The 14600-nt window shown below is 42.9% G+C and overlaps 1 protein-coding gene and 1 long non-coding RNA gene across 4 annotated transcripts in view; one reads left to right on the top strand and one right to left on the bottom strand.

Annotated features, from left to right (window-relative positions):
* Positions 1-1505: 1505 nt before the first annotated feature.
* LOC110318046 lies at positions 1506-3146 on the bottom strand. Its single transcript, XR_002380353.1, has 3 exons — positions 3103-3146; positions 2421-2425; positions 1506-2327 (listed from the first exon to the last, which is right to left on the bottom strand). It is a non-coding gene; the product is annotated as an uncharacterized LOC110318046 (long non-coding RNA).
* A 237-nt stretch (positions 3147-3383) lies between these two features.
* Smg1 (SMG1 nonsense mediated mRNA decay associated PI3K related kinase) overlaps positions 3384-14600 on the top strand; it is a 110437-nt gene continuing 99220 nt past the window's right edge. The window contains exon 1 of one of the 3 annotated variants that reach the window (XM_021193999.2): positions 3384-3849. In XM_021193999.2, coding sequence (XP_021049658.1) covers positions 3764-3849 — 86 coding nt within the window. In that variant the 5' untranslated portion in view covers positions 3384-3763. The remainder of the gene's footprint in view (positions 3850-14600) is intronic. The other 2 variants (XM_029538497.1, XM_029538502.1) reach the window with 2 other exon arrangements.

The following is a 14600-nucleotide window of genomic DNA, read 5'->3' as shown; positions in this document are numbered from 1 at the left end:
GGCTGTCCTGGAACTCACTCTGTAGACCAGGCTGGCCTCGAACTCAGAAATCTGCCTGCCTCTGCCTCCCAAGTGCTGGGATTAAAGGTGTGCACCATCACACCTGGCATTAGCCACTTCTTAATGGGTTGAAAAGAGAAAGAGGCAGGATCAATTCATCTGGAACAGAAAAAGCAAGGACTCTGAAGTAAAGAACTAGGAACATAGTAGACTACTTGCCTAGTATGCATGAGACCTTGGGTTTGATCCCTAGTAACATAAAAAATTGGTCCAGCATGGGCTATATATAGAATTCTAGCAAACAAACAAATGAACAAACAAACAAACAAACCAATACACTGTGAGGGGAAAAAAATCTAAAAACCAGACTTTGGAACTGAGGAATGGCATCAGGCAAAAGGCACCTGCAGCCAGATGAGAGCTGCTCTAGCAGGGAGGGAGAGGGGACATGAACAACCTGGAGGACTTCAGTCAGCTCTCGTGATAGGTCCTGCCTTTAGTGCTTTCTCCCTAAGCTTCTTGAGGGCTGGGTGCTGATGGCTGTCCTATTGTCAAATTCTTGGTTAGTAGGTACTCCATCAATTTTGCTGAATTTCAACTAAAAGAACCATGATTAGATGATATATTAGAATGTACTAAGGACTGGGGCTGGAGAGATGGCTCAACAGTTAAGAATATGTACTCTCTCTCTCTCTCTCTCTCTCTCTCTCTCTCTCTCTCTCTATATATATATATATATATATATATATTCTTATTATGTAGTCTGGCTGGCCTGGAACTCTCTGTATAGACTCACACTCACAGAGATTTCCCTGCCTCTGTCTCTGATTCCCAGGCTTAAAGGTGTACTTTACAGTACAGGGCTCAAGAACATACAGTGCTCTTACAGAGGACCTGAGTTTGGTTCCCAGCTCCCACTGGCTGGCTCCAAACTGCCTATAACTCCAGTTCTAGGAGATTCAATATCCTCTTTTGGACTAATAGGGTAGCTGTATTTGTATGTGCTACTCCCCACTCCCATAATTAAAAATAAAATATATTAAAAATACCAGATTATGTGTTTATCTTTGCTTCTGTAATTAAACACACAAGTAACAAAACAAGAATACCCTTTTAAAATCCAGGCATGGGGCTGGAGAGATGGCTCAGCGGTGTTCTTACACCGATTTCTCTTCCAGAGGTCCTGAGTTCAATTCCCAGCAACCACATGGTGGCTTACAACCATCTGTAATGGGATCTGATTGAAGCCCTCTTCTGGTGTGTCTGAAGACAGCCACAGTGTACTCATATATATAAAATAAATAAATCTTTAAAAAAAAAAAAAAGCAAAACCAGGCATAATGGGGCATGCTGTTAAACCCAGCACTGAAGAGGCTGATGCAGGAGAGTTGTGAGTTGGAGCCCAGCTGTGCTTTTTAACTTATGCACCTAGTGGGTCCCTACCTTGTATCCTCTCTTCAGTGAAAAGTGAATGGGCATTTCTGAAGGTGCCCAGAGCAATTTCAGTATGGAAACAATCTTATTGAAGTAACGATCATGATTTTACAGCACTGGCGATTGAACAGAAGGCCTCAAACATGGAAGGTGACCAAACTGCTGCAACACTGAACTACTTTCTCAGCTCCATTATTGTTTTGTTTTTTACAGTAGGTTGGTGACCAGGGCTGGGTCTGGCCAACTCCTTGTGGGACTTTCTGTCTTGAGTCAAAGATCATATTTTTCAGAAGACTTTTCCCCACTTCTGCAAAGGTGGGCAATGTGGGTGGCAGAAAGAGAAAAAAAAAATCATTTGATTTTCTTTTGGAATTGCAGGATCCTCCTTCATTGAGGGGTTTGTGGGCATACTGGAAGATCAGAAGGTGGAAAAATGTAAGGGATATATCATAGGGAGATATCGCCCGATAATTAAATACTTTTAGTGATAATTTTCTTTCTTGGGGATTGGGTGGGCAGTGTCTCATGTAGGCCAGGTTTGCCTGGAACTTACTATGTAGGCGAAGGTGAGCCTGAACAACTTCTGGCTTCCATTTCCTGAATGCTAGGGTTACAGACACGTGGTCATGCTGCATTTATGGGGTGCTGGGGATGGAACCCAGTGATTCGTGCTTGTTCCTGCTTCGAGCATTCTACTTTCTGAGCCATGTCCTTGGTAACAACTTTGAACTACTTAAGTGATGTATACATACTTCTCTTGTAAGGCAAAACGATGGATGGCCTAAAAACTTTATGTGGAAAAGGTTTAAACACTTGCTTGCTGTGTATCTCGACTATTTTTAAAGATAAGCCTGCAGCTAGGGAGATAGCTCCTTGCACATAGGAGAAACCACCTGAAAAAGGCCAGAAATGGTGTCTCCGTTTGTAAAACCAGCGTTGAGGAAACGGACAGATTTGTGGGGCTCTCTGGCCAGCCAGTGAGAGACCTTGCCTCAAAATACAAAGTAGCTGGAGGCTTATGAGCAACACTTGAGGTTGTTCTCTGGACTTCAAGTGTAGACACACACACAAAGGAGTGAGTATATTGCGTTCACATAATGTGCCCAATGCTTTATCGTATTCTTTCAGGAGTGTGTGGGTAACAGGCCTCTTACTACTAGAAGGAACCAGAAGGAACCACAGTTCACGTGGCAGGAAGCAGGCGTTGTTTTTCATATTTGGAAAAATGTACCAGCACTACATGACATTTCAGGTAGGGGTTGAAAAGGTGTCGCTTTCACTTCCCCTTCCTCGATTTTACTATTCTGACTTTTTCCCCTTAAGACGGTGGCAGGCAGGTGGACGCACGTGAGCGCCAAGGGCACGTCTGTGTGCGCGCATCAGCGCTCAAGGGCACGCCCCTCCTCCCGTTCTCCATTGGACGCCTGTTCACACCTGACTGCCGGTCCTCCAAGTGTATGGGTGGGCGTGTGTGGACCCGGGGTGGAGATCCCGGGGTGGAGATTCACCTCTCCCGTGATGCCCCGCGACAAGGCCACAGTGCTCTCTACCACCCGCAGACAGAGCTGCAGCTCAGGAGGCCCAGGGAAGTCGGCTTGGGTCCCTGCCCTCAAATAGTTCTCGCCTTCTCCCCAAAGCCCCGCCCCTTTTGGCTACTCGAACGCGGACCTTGAAGCCTAGGACTCCGGTGCCTCTCGAGCAGGTCCCGCCTTCTGACTTTCGCCCCTCCCCTCTCCAGGTTCAGCAGCTACAGACCCCGCCCTAATAAGTCCCGCCCTTCTTCCCCAGGCTTGGGGCGCGCCGCCCCGCCCCGCCTAGGTGACCCTACCCCTGTCATAAGCCCCGCCTCTAGTCCATATTCTGTGACCAATAGCCCCGCCTTTCATCCCGAGCCCCGCCCCTCTCCTGGCTCCTAGGGCGCCGGCACCGCCCCTCGCTCCCAGCATGCCGTGCGGCAGCGGCGGCGCGGCGGGCGGAGCCGGGAGGCGGGGAAGCCGTGGCTGTGTGAGCGTGAGGATCCGCCGCCACCGCCTCCTCGCTGTCCTCGTCCTCCTGGGCCCCAGCGTCGCGGGCCGCGCGCTGCCCTGGAAGAGACGTCGCCTCGCCTGCCTCCGCCTCCCCCTCGCCGCGCCGCTCCCGCCTCCTGCTCCTGCGTTGCGGGCTCCAGCGGAACCCGGAACGGCCGTCCGCCTCCCCCGCCCTCCGCCGCCCCCTCCGCGGCTTCCTCCTCAGCCCCGGGCCAGATCGCAGTGTCGGCGGCGGCCGGTTCAGGCGGCGACTCGCGCTTCTTCGGGCGGCGGCGCTTGGCCATGTCGTGTCGGGGAAGGTAATGAGCCGCAGAGCCCCGGGGTCTCGGCTGAGCAGTGGCGGCGGCGGCACCAAGTACCCGCGGAGCTGGAATGACTGGCAACCCAGGTGGGTGACCGCGTCGAGCCTCGCCTGGAGCTGGCCGAGGCCTAGGCCCGCGGGACTGGGAGGCGCGGCCTAGACCCGGGGTCCCTGGAGCCCGGCGCGGCTTCCTTGGTGTCCTCCCGGCCTGGCCCGGCAGGAAAGCCGCGGGCAGAGGAGGCCTCTGTGCCCGGCTGCCCGCCTCAGCCGGATGGCTGGAGCAGTGGCTCTGAGCTTGGGTGGAGGAGGACGTTCTACTGCCGTCTAACTCCGAGATGAGATTTGAGGTCCAGGAACCCTCCCTGTTACCCATTAACTAACTTCCTCGGCTCCTCGTCCAGTCCTCATGCCAAAGACCACCTTAACTCTGCGCCCTTCTGGACTCCCACGTGTTAATTAATGTATTTTAAAAGCTGCGAACTCTACCGAGGTCTTCCTCTGACTTTAGACAGGATGTTAGTCGACCAAAAGATGAGATTGTGGGACTGTGAATGAAATCGACACAATCTGGCACTGGGGCATTTTAAGTTTTCCCCAACTGCAGAAGTAGTTTTTCTGGAAACAGTAATTTCCCAGGGCGCTTTGGAGTGAATTCTCAGGAGTAGAGAAATTTCGTTTTGCATGAAGGAGTTGGAATCTGGTTGGGTTTAAAATATTAAGAGAAAAATACGAAAGAAAAACTATTTCTAGTCAGGTCTTTCTGATTATGGACTGGTTATACTTAATGTAGGTTCCCATTCTTTCTTTGCCGAGTAAAGGCTTCAAGTATTCAGAGATTACTTGAACTTTAACAGTGCCTACCTAGGACTTACTAAATGTATATATAAAACCCGTCTTTCAGTAGAAGTTGATGTATTTTTGAAGTACACTCCGTTGTTCAGAGATTGGCCACGTGAATGGAAAGTGTACACTTTTTGGTGTTGGTCTTGCTTTCTAGTAGATCCTCCTAATTTCAGAACAGTTTGGACGTGGAGTATTTTAGGAGAAGTTAGAGTGTTACATTTTAAGAGTTGGTAGAGAAATTAAAATGCTCTTTGACTAATAGGGGTACACTTATTTTGTTTAACGTGCATTCCTAAACATCGTGTGTTTTGAGAACTGATGTTTGTGACTAAATGATTGTAAAAACGAATGCTTAAGTCTAGATTTGAGATTTGAAGCAGTTACAGTGTTTGCAAAATCATCGCTTTGACTTGCCCTGCATGAAGGTTTGTGCTGTGCATTAAATAAAACAAGTTGACATTCTTTGTTTTCACTGTTATTGTAATGTGTGAGATTTGATTTTAAGCAGCAGACACATTAGGTGATAAATGAACTTGAATTTGACTTTCGATAGAGCTCTTATTTAAAAATGGATTCTACAGCTGGCTGTGGTGGTTCACACTTTTAATCCCAGCACTTGGGAGGCAGAGGCAGGTGGCTTCCTTCCTGAGAGTCTGAGGCCAGCCTGGTCTGAGTTCCAAGATAAACCCTTATCTCCTGTCTAGGAAAACAATGGATTCTACTATTTTTTAGCATTATGACCTGTATACACACACACACACACACACACACACAAACAGCAGAATGGCTTATATAGTTATGGAATATGTACATAGGTTGTTAGTAAATGTCACCTATGTTTCAAATACTTTTGTTTCTTGGCTTAGTGAGGGTGTATGGGGAAAGGATGAAAACTTTCTATGAGCTCTGAATTCTTGGGTAGAGGGTACTATGGGTGCACATTATAATAGAGACTATAGTTTATTCAAATATTTTTGAAAAATCTTTTACTTATCTGTGTGGGTATTTCTCTGCCACAATGAACCATGAGTGGGTGAGTGAATAGAGATCAGAGAACCACACATAGTCTGTTTTCTTTTTCTGCCATGTGGATTCTGTCAATTTAACTCAGGTCATCAGGCTTGGCAGCAAGTGCTGAGGAGCCAGCCATCTTGCTGACCCTTGAATCTTAAAAAAAAAAAAAATTACTAATTTTATATGTATTTACATGTGCCCGTAGTTTATAGGAGCACATATATGTGTGTAGGAGCCAGGAGAAGTCAGGTGAGGAGGGAGTTAGATCTCTGGACTGAAGTTACTGGCAGTTGTGAGTCATCATGTGGGTGCTGGTAACCAAACTCTAGTCCTCTGTAAGATCAGCAGCTGCTGAGTTCTCTCTCTAGGCTGCTGCCGCCGCCGCCGCCGCCGCCGCCGCCGCCACCACCACCACCACCACCACCACCACCACCACCACCACCACCACCACCACCACCTCCTCCTCCTCCTCCTCCTCCTCCTCCTCGTGTGTGTGTGTGTGTGTGTGTGTGTGTGTGTGTGTGTGTGGTAGATCTTGTTTAGCTGAGGATGACCTTGATTGAGCTCCTGATCTTATTTCCACTTCCCAGGTGCTAGCAGTTTAAGTGTGTTACTGCCAGGCCTATTTTTTATTCAAATAATTTTTATTAAAAACAATTATTTGTCCTTTCTGTACCATTTTTTTCCCTCTCTGATTTTTATGGAGGGACAAGTGAAGAATCAGACAACTGAGAACTTAGTTCTTGGGTTGGGAATGCATGAAGCAGCCCTAGGTTTGATCCCCAGCCATGTAGCCAGGGTGTGGTAGTTAGTACATACCAGTAATTCCAGCAGTGATGTTTTTCATTAGGTCAGAAATTCAAGGTTATCTTCAGCTACGTAGTGAGTTCCAGGCCAGCCTGAGCTACATACTCTGCCTCAAAACAAAAAAAGAGCAGTAATTTTTGTCAGCTTCTTCTAATATTAGTTTACCAGTTTGTCCTGTCGTAGTAGAAGTAATCCCTCTTACATATCCACAGGTAGTATCTTTTTGGTCTTTGGTAGCTGAATAGTGGGCTACTGTGGTAAGAGCAAACTTACCAAGACAACTAGAAACAGTCTTTAAGAGTGTTTACAGAGCACTGGGCTTGTAGTCAATCATGTGTCCTCCCAGGGTTTCTCTGTGTAGGCTGTTCTGGAACCCATTCTGTAGTCCAGGTTGTCCTCTAACTCAGAGATCTGTCTGCCTCTGCCTCCTAAGTGCTCTGATTAAGGTCATGCTCCACCACTGCCTGGTTGTAGTCTTATTCACTGCACTCTCCTACAGAATGGTTAGGTAAGAGCTTTGTGGGCTGTGGTGTCTTATACCTATAATCTCAATACTTGGGAGGTAAAGGCAGGGCGTATAGCTAGACTCTGTCTTACAAAGAAAAAGAAATGAGTGATGTTAGGTTTTATTATTTACATGCAACCTGTTACTATCTTAGGCAAAAAGTTGGGAAAATTTTGGAATCTTCCCACCATTTTGTGCTGAACAGAGACCTATCTTTGCCACTAGCCAAAGTGTGTTATTTTCTGGATTTTACCTGTATGGAAAATACCGAGTTGTATCCAAAGATAGAGATCAGAGTGCTTCAAGAGTTTTTTGAGCTGGGTGTAGTGGTACATACCTTGAATCTCAACTCTAGAAGCAGAGGCAAGTGAATCTCTTGGCCAGCCAAGGAAAGCTACAGAGAGTGTGTGTGTGTATATATATATATATATATATATATATATATATATAATTTTTATTTTTTTTTTTTTTTTATTTTTTTGAGGAACTAGAGAGATGGGTCAGTGAGTAAAAAACACTCAGCACCAGGCCTGTGACCTGAGTTTGAGCTCTAGAAACTACTTGATAGGACAGAATCAACTTATGTATGTAACCTCCACATTCCTGTAGGTGACTTCCATATAATAAGCACGAAGGCACGCATGCACCTGTACTCATGCACACACACACAATAAATAAAGTTTAAAAAAATTTTGACATAAGGTCTCATATAGCCCAGGCTGACCTTGATACCCAACTGTAATCTTAACCCCTTGAGTGCTGGCAGTTACAGGTATGTGCCACATGTCCAGCCAGAATTCTTTGTTTGAAAGTTAAGTGTGGGGCTGGAGAGATGGCTCAGTGATTAAGAGCACTGACTGTTCTTCTGAAGGTCCTGAGTTCAAATCCCAGAAACCATGTTGTGGCTCACACCCATCTGTAGTGAGATCTGACGCCGTCTTCTGGTGCATCTGAAGACAGCTACAGTGTACTAGATATAATAATAAATAAGCCGGGCGTGGTGGCGCACGCCTTTAGTCCAAGCACTCGGGAGGCAGAGGCAGGCGGGTTTCTGAGTTCAAGGCCAGCCTGGTCTACAAAGTGAGTTCCAGGACAGCCAGGGCTATACAGAGAAACCCTGTCCCAAAAAACCAAAATAAATAAATAAATAAATAAATCTTAAAAAATAAAAAAAAAAAAGAAAGTTAAGTGTGTAGTTAATTATTGTACATTTTGTTAATTATTGTACATTTTAATATTCTCAATTGACATAGACTAATTTGAATAGGAGTTAAACTCATTAAAACAAAAGTTGGGCTGGAGAGATGGCTCAGTTCTCAGTACTCACTTTGGGCAGTTCACAATTCTCTGTAAATCTGGCTTAAAGGCTTCTACACACACACACACACACACACACACACACACACACACACACACCCCAATACATATTGAAGAAAAAAAATGCATTCAATAGGTCTTACTCCTATACTTGGAAGTCTTAGGAGTTTAGCACATATGTATTGTTATATATTAGGTGCTTGTAGTGCCCAAGTTTTATCTGTCTAGATTTTTTTTGAGACATAGTCTTACACTGTAGCCCAAGCTGATCTCAAGCTTCAGGTACTCTTCACTCAGCCTTGAGTAGCTGGAGTTACTGGAATGTGTCACAGTGCCTTTCTATTTCTAGGCTTCTAAATGGATGAAACAGTACTAGAACTAGTTACCATTTTTAGTACCATCTTACAACTTCATGTGAAAGATTAAAAGATAGAAGTGTTGGGCTGGAGAGATGACTCAGCAGTTAAGAGCACTGACTAGTCTTCCAGAGGTCCTGAGTTCAATTTCCAGCAACCACATGGTGGCTCACAACCATCAGTAAATTGATCAGATGCCCTCTTCTGGTGTGTCTGAAGACAGCTACAGTGTACTTACATATAAATGAAATAAATAATTTTAAAAAAGTTGTGAAATTAGAGTTGGATATTTATGTCTGGTATGAAAAGTTGGGTTTTAAGCTGGGTAATGGTGATGCGTGCTTTTAATTCTAGCACTCTCTGTGAGGTCCAGGACAGCCTGGTCTACAGAGTGAGTTCCAGGATAGCCAGGGCTATACAAAGAAACCCTGTCTCAAAAAACAAGACAAAATAAGCAAAAAGTTAGGTTTCTAATTTGGAGACAGGGTTCTTACTACTATAGCCCAGGCTTATCTTAATGCTTCTTGCTCAACTTGTGGAGTGCTAGCATTACACAGGTGGACAGGCTGTATAGCCTGGCTGACCTGGAAATCGGTGTGGATCAGGGTAGATCTGCCTGCCTCTGCTGGGATTAAAATATGTGTGCTACCTCTGCTGGCTGATATTAGGTTTATGAGATCAGAATTGTGTGTTGTACTTTCTTGTGAGTTTGTAGAAAGTCTGGTGTCCATAGATTTGTAATATACTGAATAAAAAACAGCTAAAAACGAAGAGCCACATCTCTCATTGCTATGAATGGAACTTTAAATAGAATCTAATAATTATGTTTGAGTTTTTGTTTGGTCTGTATTGTCTACTGGGCTCTGGTCCTTCTTTGTCAACCTCCAAGTATTAGGAAACATAGCTGCAGTCCACCAAACTCCATTGATTATCATTTTTATTAGTTCTGCATTACAGATTCCTGAGTGCATTGGGAGTTTTCAACTAATTGTATATGAGTGATGTTTTTCAGAACTTAAAAGTTTCATTATCAAATAAAACATTTATAAAAACATTTGGCAATTATATATATATATATATATATATATATATATATATATAGAGAGAGAGAGAGAGAGAGAGAGAGAGAGAGAGAANTATATATATATATATATATATATATATATATATAGAGAGAGAGAGAGAGAGAGAGAGAGAGAGAGAGAAAGAAAGAAAGAAAGAAAGAAAGAGGGGGGTAGGGGGATAGAGAGACATACATGTGACACAATGTGCATGTGGAGGTCATGAAGTTGTGAAGTCAGTTCTTCCCATCCACCTCCACCTTTATGTGAGTTCTGACAATAGAACACTAGCCAACCATCATGCTTACTGACAGCAAGTGCCTTAGCCCATGAGCATCTTGTTGGTCCTTCATTCCTTTTTAAAATTGCAGTGAGCCTTAACTTCAAATTAGTATTTAAACTATTAAATTTTCATTAAAAAATGTGTGTGATTGTTTTATGTGCCTGTGAAACATGTGCATGCAGTGTCCCCAGAGGCCAGAAGAGGGCATTGGATCCCATGGGATTGGAATTCAAAATGGTTGGGGGGTGCTGGAAATTGAACCCTGAGTCTTCTGCAAGAGCAGTCAGTAAGTACACTTAACTGCTGAGCCCGCCTTAAATTCCTACTTAAATTTTAAGAAATCATAAAATAGTTGTAAGTGTGTGAATATGTCCTCACCAGTAAATATTGATACTTTTTAGGGGTATTTTTGACTTGCAAGTGTGAGAAAGAGGGCTTTTAAAAATGACAGCATACTATACTCTAAGGCCTTATCTACATGCATTTGATCATAGAAACTACTGACCTGTTCTCCAATAAAAATGGCAAGGCATAGTAACTATTTTTATATTAATGGCTTTAGAGGAGGGAAAGCTATCTTAGTGGAAGTTAGTAGGGAGAGGAAATTGGTCTATCTAGTTTTCATGGTAAGTTTGGAGAAAATCAGAACCAAACGAAGCTGCTGTAAAATATAAGCTGTCCCCAATAAATAATGTTTATTTAGAGGCAGAATGCTTGTGAGGAGTAAGATGATGAAGGTGGGGCAGGGCTGGACTGGAACTACACTGTTGACTTTGGTCATAGTTGAAGTGTAGTTGGAATGGTTTGAGGAACTGTTGTTGAAATCTTACTAGCAACAGATTGGCTTCAGTTAGGAAGATTTAGTCTGTTGGTTCTTGAAGGGTGTGTAAGTATTGTAAGTACAGTTGGGAAAACCTAGACAAGAGACTACTGAGGACCTAAGTCATGTATTCTGTGTTCTGTTTATAGTGCATGATTGAAGCTCAGACAAAACTGTTCCCAGTATGTAGAAACTTGGGCTAGCATAAGCCCTTCATTTGTTGTCTAGTGTTGGTTAAGGGTGACTACTTAGGTGAACCTTTCTGCTTGCCCACACTTAATTTACCTTAGTAAATATGACATGTCACACCTATAAAACAGATGTGACCATACTGTCTTTTAAGAACACTGGATTCTTACAGTGCTAGGGCTTTCTGCCTCCCCTATCCTAATTACCAAAGAAACAGATCCAAGGAGTCCCTGTCATTGATTGAACTGCCCTTGATGGAGTCACACAAGCTGTATGTTTCAGTTCTTTTCAACTGTTATTATTTTGATTACCTGAAGTTGGCTTCATCTTCTCAACACTTGTTGTATTTTTGGAACTACAAAATAAGGAAAGAATTTCTCTTATATCAAGACCTAAAGGCAGATTTTAGAAAATTTGTAGTTTAACTCTTTGGGTTTTCGAGGCAGGGTTTCTCTGTATTGCCCTGGCTGTCCTGGAACTCACTTTGTAGACCAGGTTGGCCTTGAACTCAGAAATCCACCTGCCTCTGCCTCCGCCTCCCGAGTGCTGGGATTAAAGACGTGCACCACCACGCCTAGCCTTTGTAGTTTAACTCTTAACAAAATACTGCAGCTTACTATCTTTTGTTTTGTCTTTAGAGTGTAACCAGCTTAGAGCACTTTGCTTACTCAGAACTGGCTTTAGAAAGCTTTGCTCCCTCTTCTGTTTATTGAGTGAACTCTTACCATGTATGTATGGTTCATTTTTTGAGTTAGTGATTTTTTTTTTTTTTTGATGGATATGAATACCTCTGTAACCACCACTCTCGACCAGGAGACTGACTTTTCAGTTGGATTCCTTCTCCCGGACATTGCTGCCAGCACCAGCATATGGTTAGAGCATACAATGACTTTTGTTTTTTACATTTTTAATTTTTTGTGTGTATGTGTGCGTGCACATGTGCATACAGGTGCCTCATCTCATTTGTGGAAGTCAAAGACTGTCAGATGTGGTATTAAGTGCCTTTAACCAATGAACCATTTTGTTGGTCCTACCTTAAAATCTTTTGTAGAGAGGATATCTTTACATGGTGTGTCAGGATTTATCAGTTTGGACTTTATTAGGTTTTTGGGTCTTACCATCTTCAGTGTACTTTGCTATAAACATTGCTTGCTTGCTTGGAATATCTGAAGAGTGCTGTGACGTTTCAGATGGTAGACCTACAACATTACCATTTTTGGGTGTATGGGTTCTGAATCACTTAGGTCCTCATTTGGCTAAGCTTATTCTAGGAGCTACAGATTCCTGGCCCTCTAACCACACTCTTGCTTCTTTTCAACTTCTTTTTTTTTTTTTTTTAAAGATTTATTTATTATTATATCTAAGTACACTGTAGCTGTCTTCAGATGCACCAGAAGAGGGCATCAGATCTCATTACAGGTGGTTGTGAGCCACCATGTGGTTGCTGGGATTTGAACTTAGGACCTTCGGAAGAGCAGTCAGTGCTCTTAACCACTGAGCCATCTCTCCAGCCCTCTTTTCAACTTCTTTTGATTAACTGGGATCCTTCTGCCTCTGTGATCTGTCATTTTTCTAAAGTATGATTTCACTGATCTCAGTAAAACGCCAAAATGTTCTTATATCAGTTACCCAGATTGGGGAGAATAACTCCAACCTCCTTCCCCCCATGTGTGTATGTGTGTGTGTATGTCTCCTTGATATCCCCAGCTCCTTTTGCCACAGGCTGTTTGCATTTGCTATTCTTGCTGCAAAGTGGTAGCTGCCTGTCCTGTAACTCACAGAGATCTCCTACTTCTCTCTCATGCCTGCTGGGATGAAGATATATAGATAGCACCACGCCTAGCTTCATTCTATATTTGAATGTCAATATAATTGTCCCCTGTTATCTGCAGAAGCTTGTCTCTAAGACTCCACTCAGGTATCCAAATTCTTGAATGCTGACATAACTTCTTTAAAGTAGCGCAGAATTCTCATAGAGCAACAGTTCTCAGTCTGTGAGTTATGACCCCTTTGGGAGTTGAACAGCCCTTTCACAGGGGTCACATATCAGATATTTACATTTCGGTTCATAAGAGTAGCAAAATTATAGTTGTGTAGTAGCAATGAGAATAATTTTATGGTTGGGGGTCATTTCAACCTGAGGAACTGTATTAAAGGGTTGTAGTATTAGGAAGGTTGAGAAACACTGGGTTAGAGCGTCTCTCAATGTCTTGTGTCCCCATTTGCAGTGTCAATGTGTGTTGATTAGAGAATGATAGCAAAAAAAAAAAAAAATTCCACTGTACACTGTCAGTGCATATGCAGTGGTTTCCAGGTACACTTTAGGTCATAGATTGGTAGAGGCAGGACTTGGAACTGGCAAGTTTTTTCCCTATATAGCTCCTGAGTTTATAAACTTGTTACCTTAGAAAGCATTTGAAGGGGATTTGTTGTTGTAGTAGGCCAGTTAGCCTGAGGCAGTAAATTATACAACTGATTAAACAGTTGCAACCAGGTCCTTAATAGAAGGAAGGATATGCTAATTAAAATTCATAGGTTTTATTAATCTTGAAAAACACCTTGCTCTTATTTTGAAATTCTTTTCTACATTAGTGTCTTACCCCATGTCTGCTATATCTACCCATATTGCTTAAACAATCCATTCACTAAAATACTAAGTACTGGGTTGAGGTTGCTGATGTCCCAGGGCAATGGCAGTTCTGCACTCGGTTTGAGGAATGAAACCCTGCTTCCCAGAGCCAACAGATTCATTTTGATGTCTATATCCTTTCAAAAAGTAAAATTAATTCTGGTAAGCTAGTACTCACATTATTCATCATATAGCTAGGACCTTGCCTCTTTTCTGACTAGATCACTGGTATCACAGAATTAATATCAATATGTAGTTGAAAAGAAAGCAATCTAGAATATGTTGTAAAAAGGCCAGATGCACTTCTTGTCTTGTCTTTACTGTTCTTAGGGTACCTGAGGAAAAATGAAGATGGAGTAGGTTTTCAGTGGCAGCAGGCCCATGGAACTTGAAACAGAAAGCTTATTCAGAAGTCATGTTTAAAAGGAGCCACAGGTTATAGTCTACTAAAAATAATTGTGTCATTGTTTGGACTATTAGTAATACTATAATATATAACTTGTTCCATTTTAAATACACTGAAGTTATAAAATGAGCTTAGGAGTAATAATAAAAGGTGTGTAGTAATCATCTCACTGGCTGTAACAAGTTTTCCTTTAAAAAACTTTTCATTTGTTATGTGCATGCATGTGCGTGTATCACACATGGGTGGAGGTCAGAGACCAATTTTGTGGGATTGATTCTTCCTTCCGGGGATCAAACTCAGGTCATCAGGCTCACATATCTGTTGAGACATCTTGTCAGACCTAAAACCAAGGCAATATTTAAGTGGCTGTCTTAAATATTATATATTTGATATAGTTAATATAGTGCATGTTACCATATTTCATTGAAAATTATTGAGGACACACAAAAAGTTGCACTATACTGTTCTTTTTATGTGTGTTATGTGTTGTGTTTGTGAGGATTGAATGCAGATTGTATGATGGGCAAGTGTTCCACTTCTGAGCTACATCCCAGTCCTTTGTTTCTTTTCTTTTCTTTTTTTTTTTTTTTTTCCTTTGACACCGTTTC

The sequence above is a fragment of the Mus pahari genome, chromosome 1 (genome assembly GCF_900095145.1).
Source record: "Mus pahari chromosome 1, PAHARI_EIJ_v1.1, whole genome shotgun sequence".
NCBI classification, from domain to species: domain Eukaryota; kingdom Metazoa; phylum Chordata; class Mammalia; order Rodentia; family Muridae; genus Mus; species Mus pahari.
This window is presented reverse-complemented; position numbering and strand designations above follow the sequence as displayed.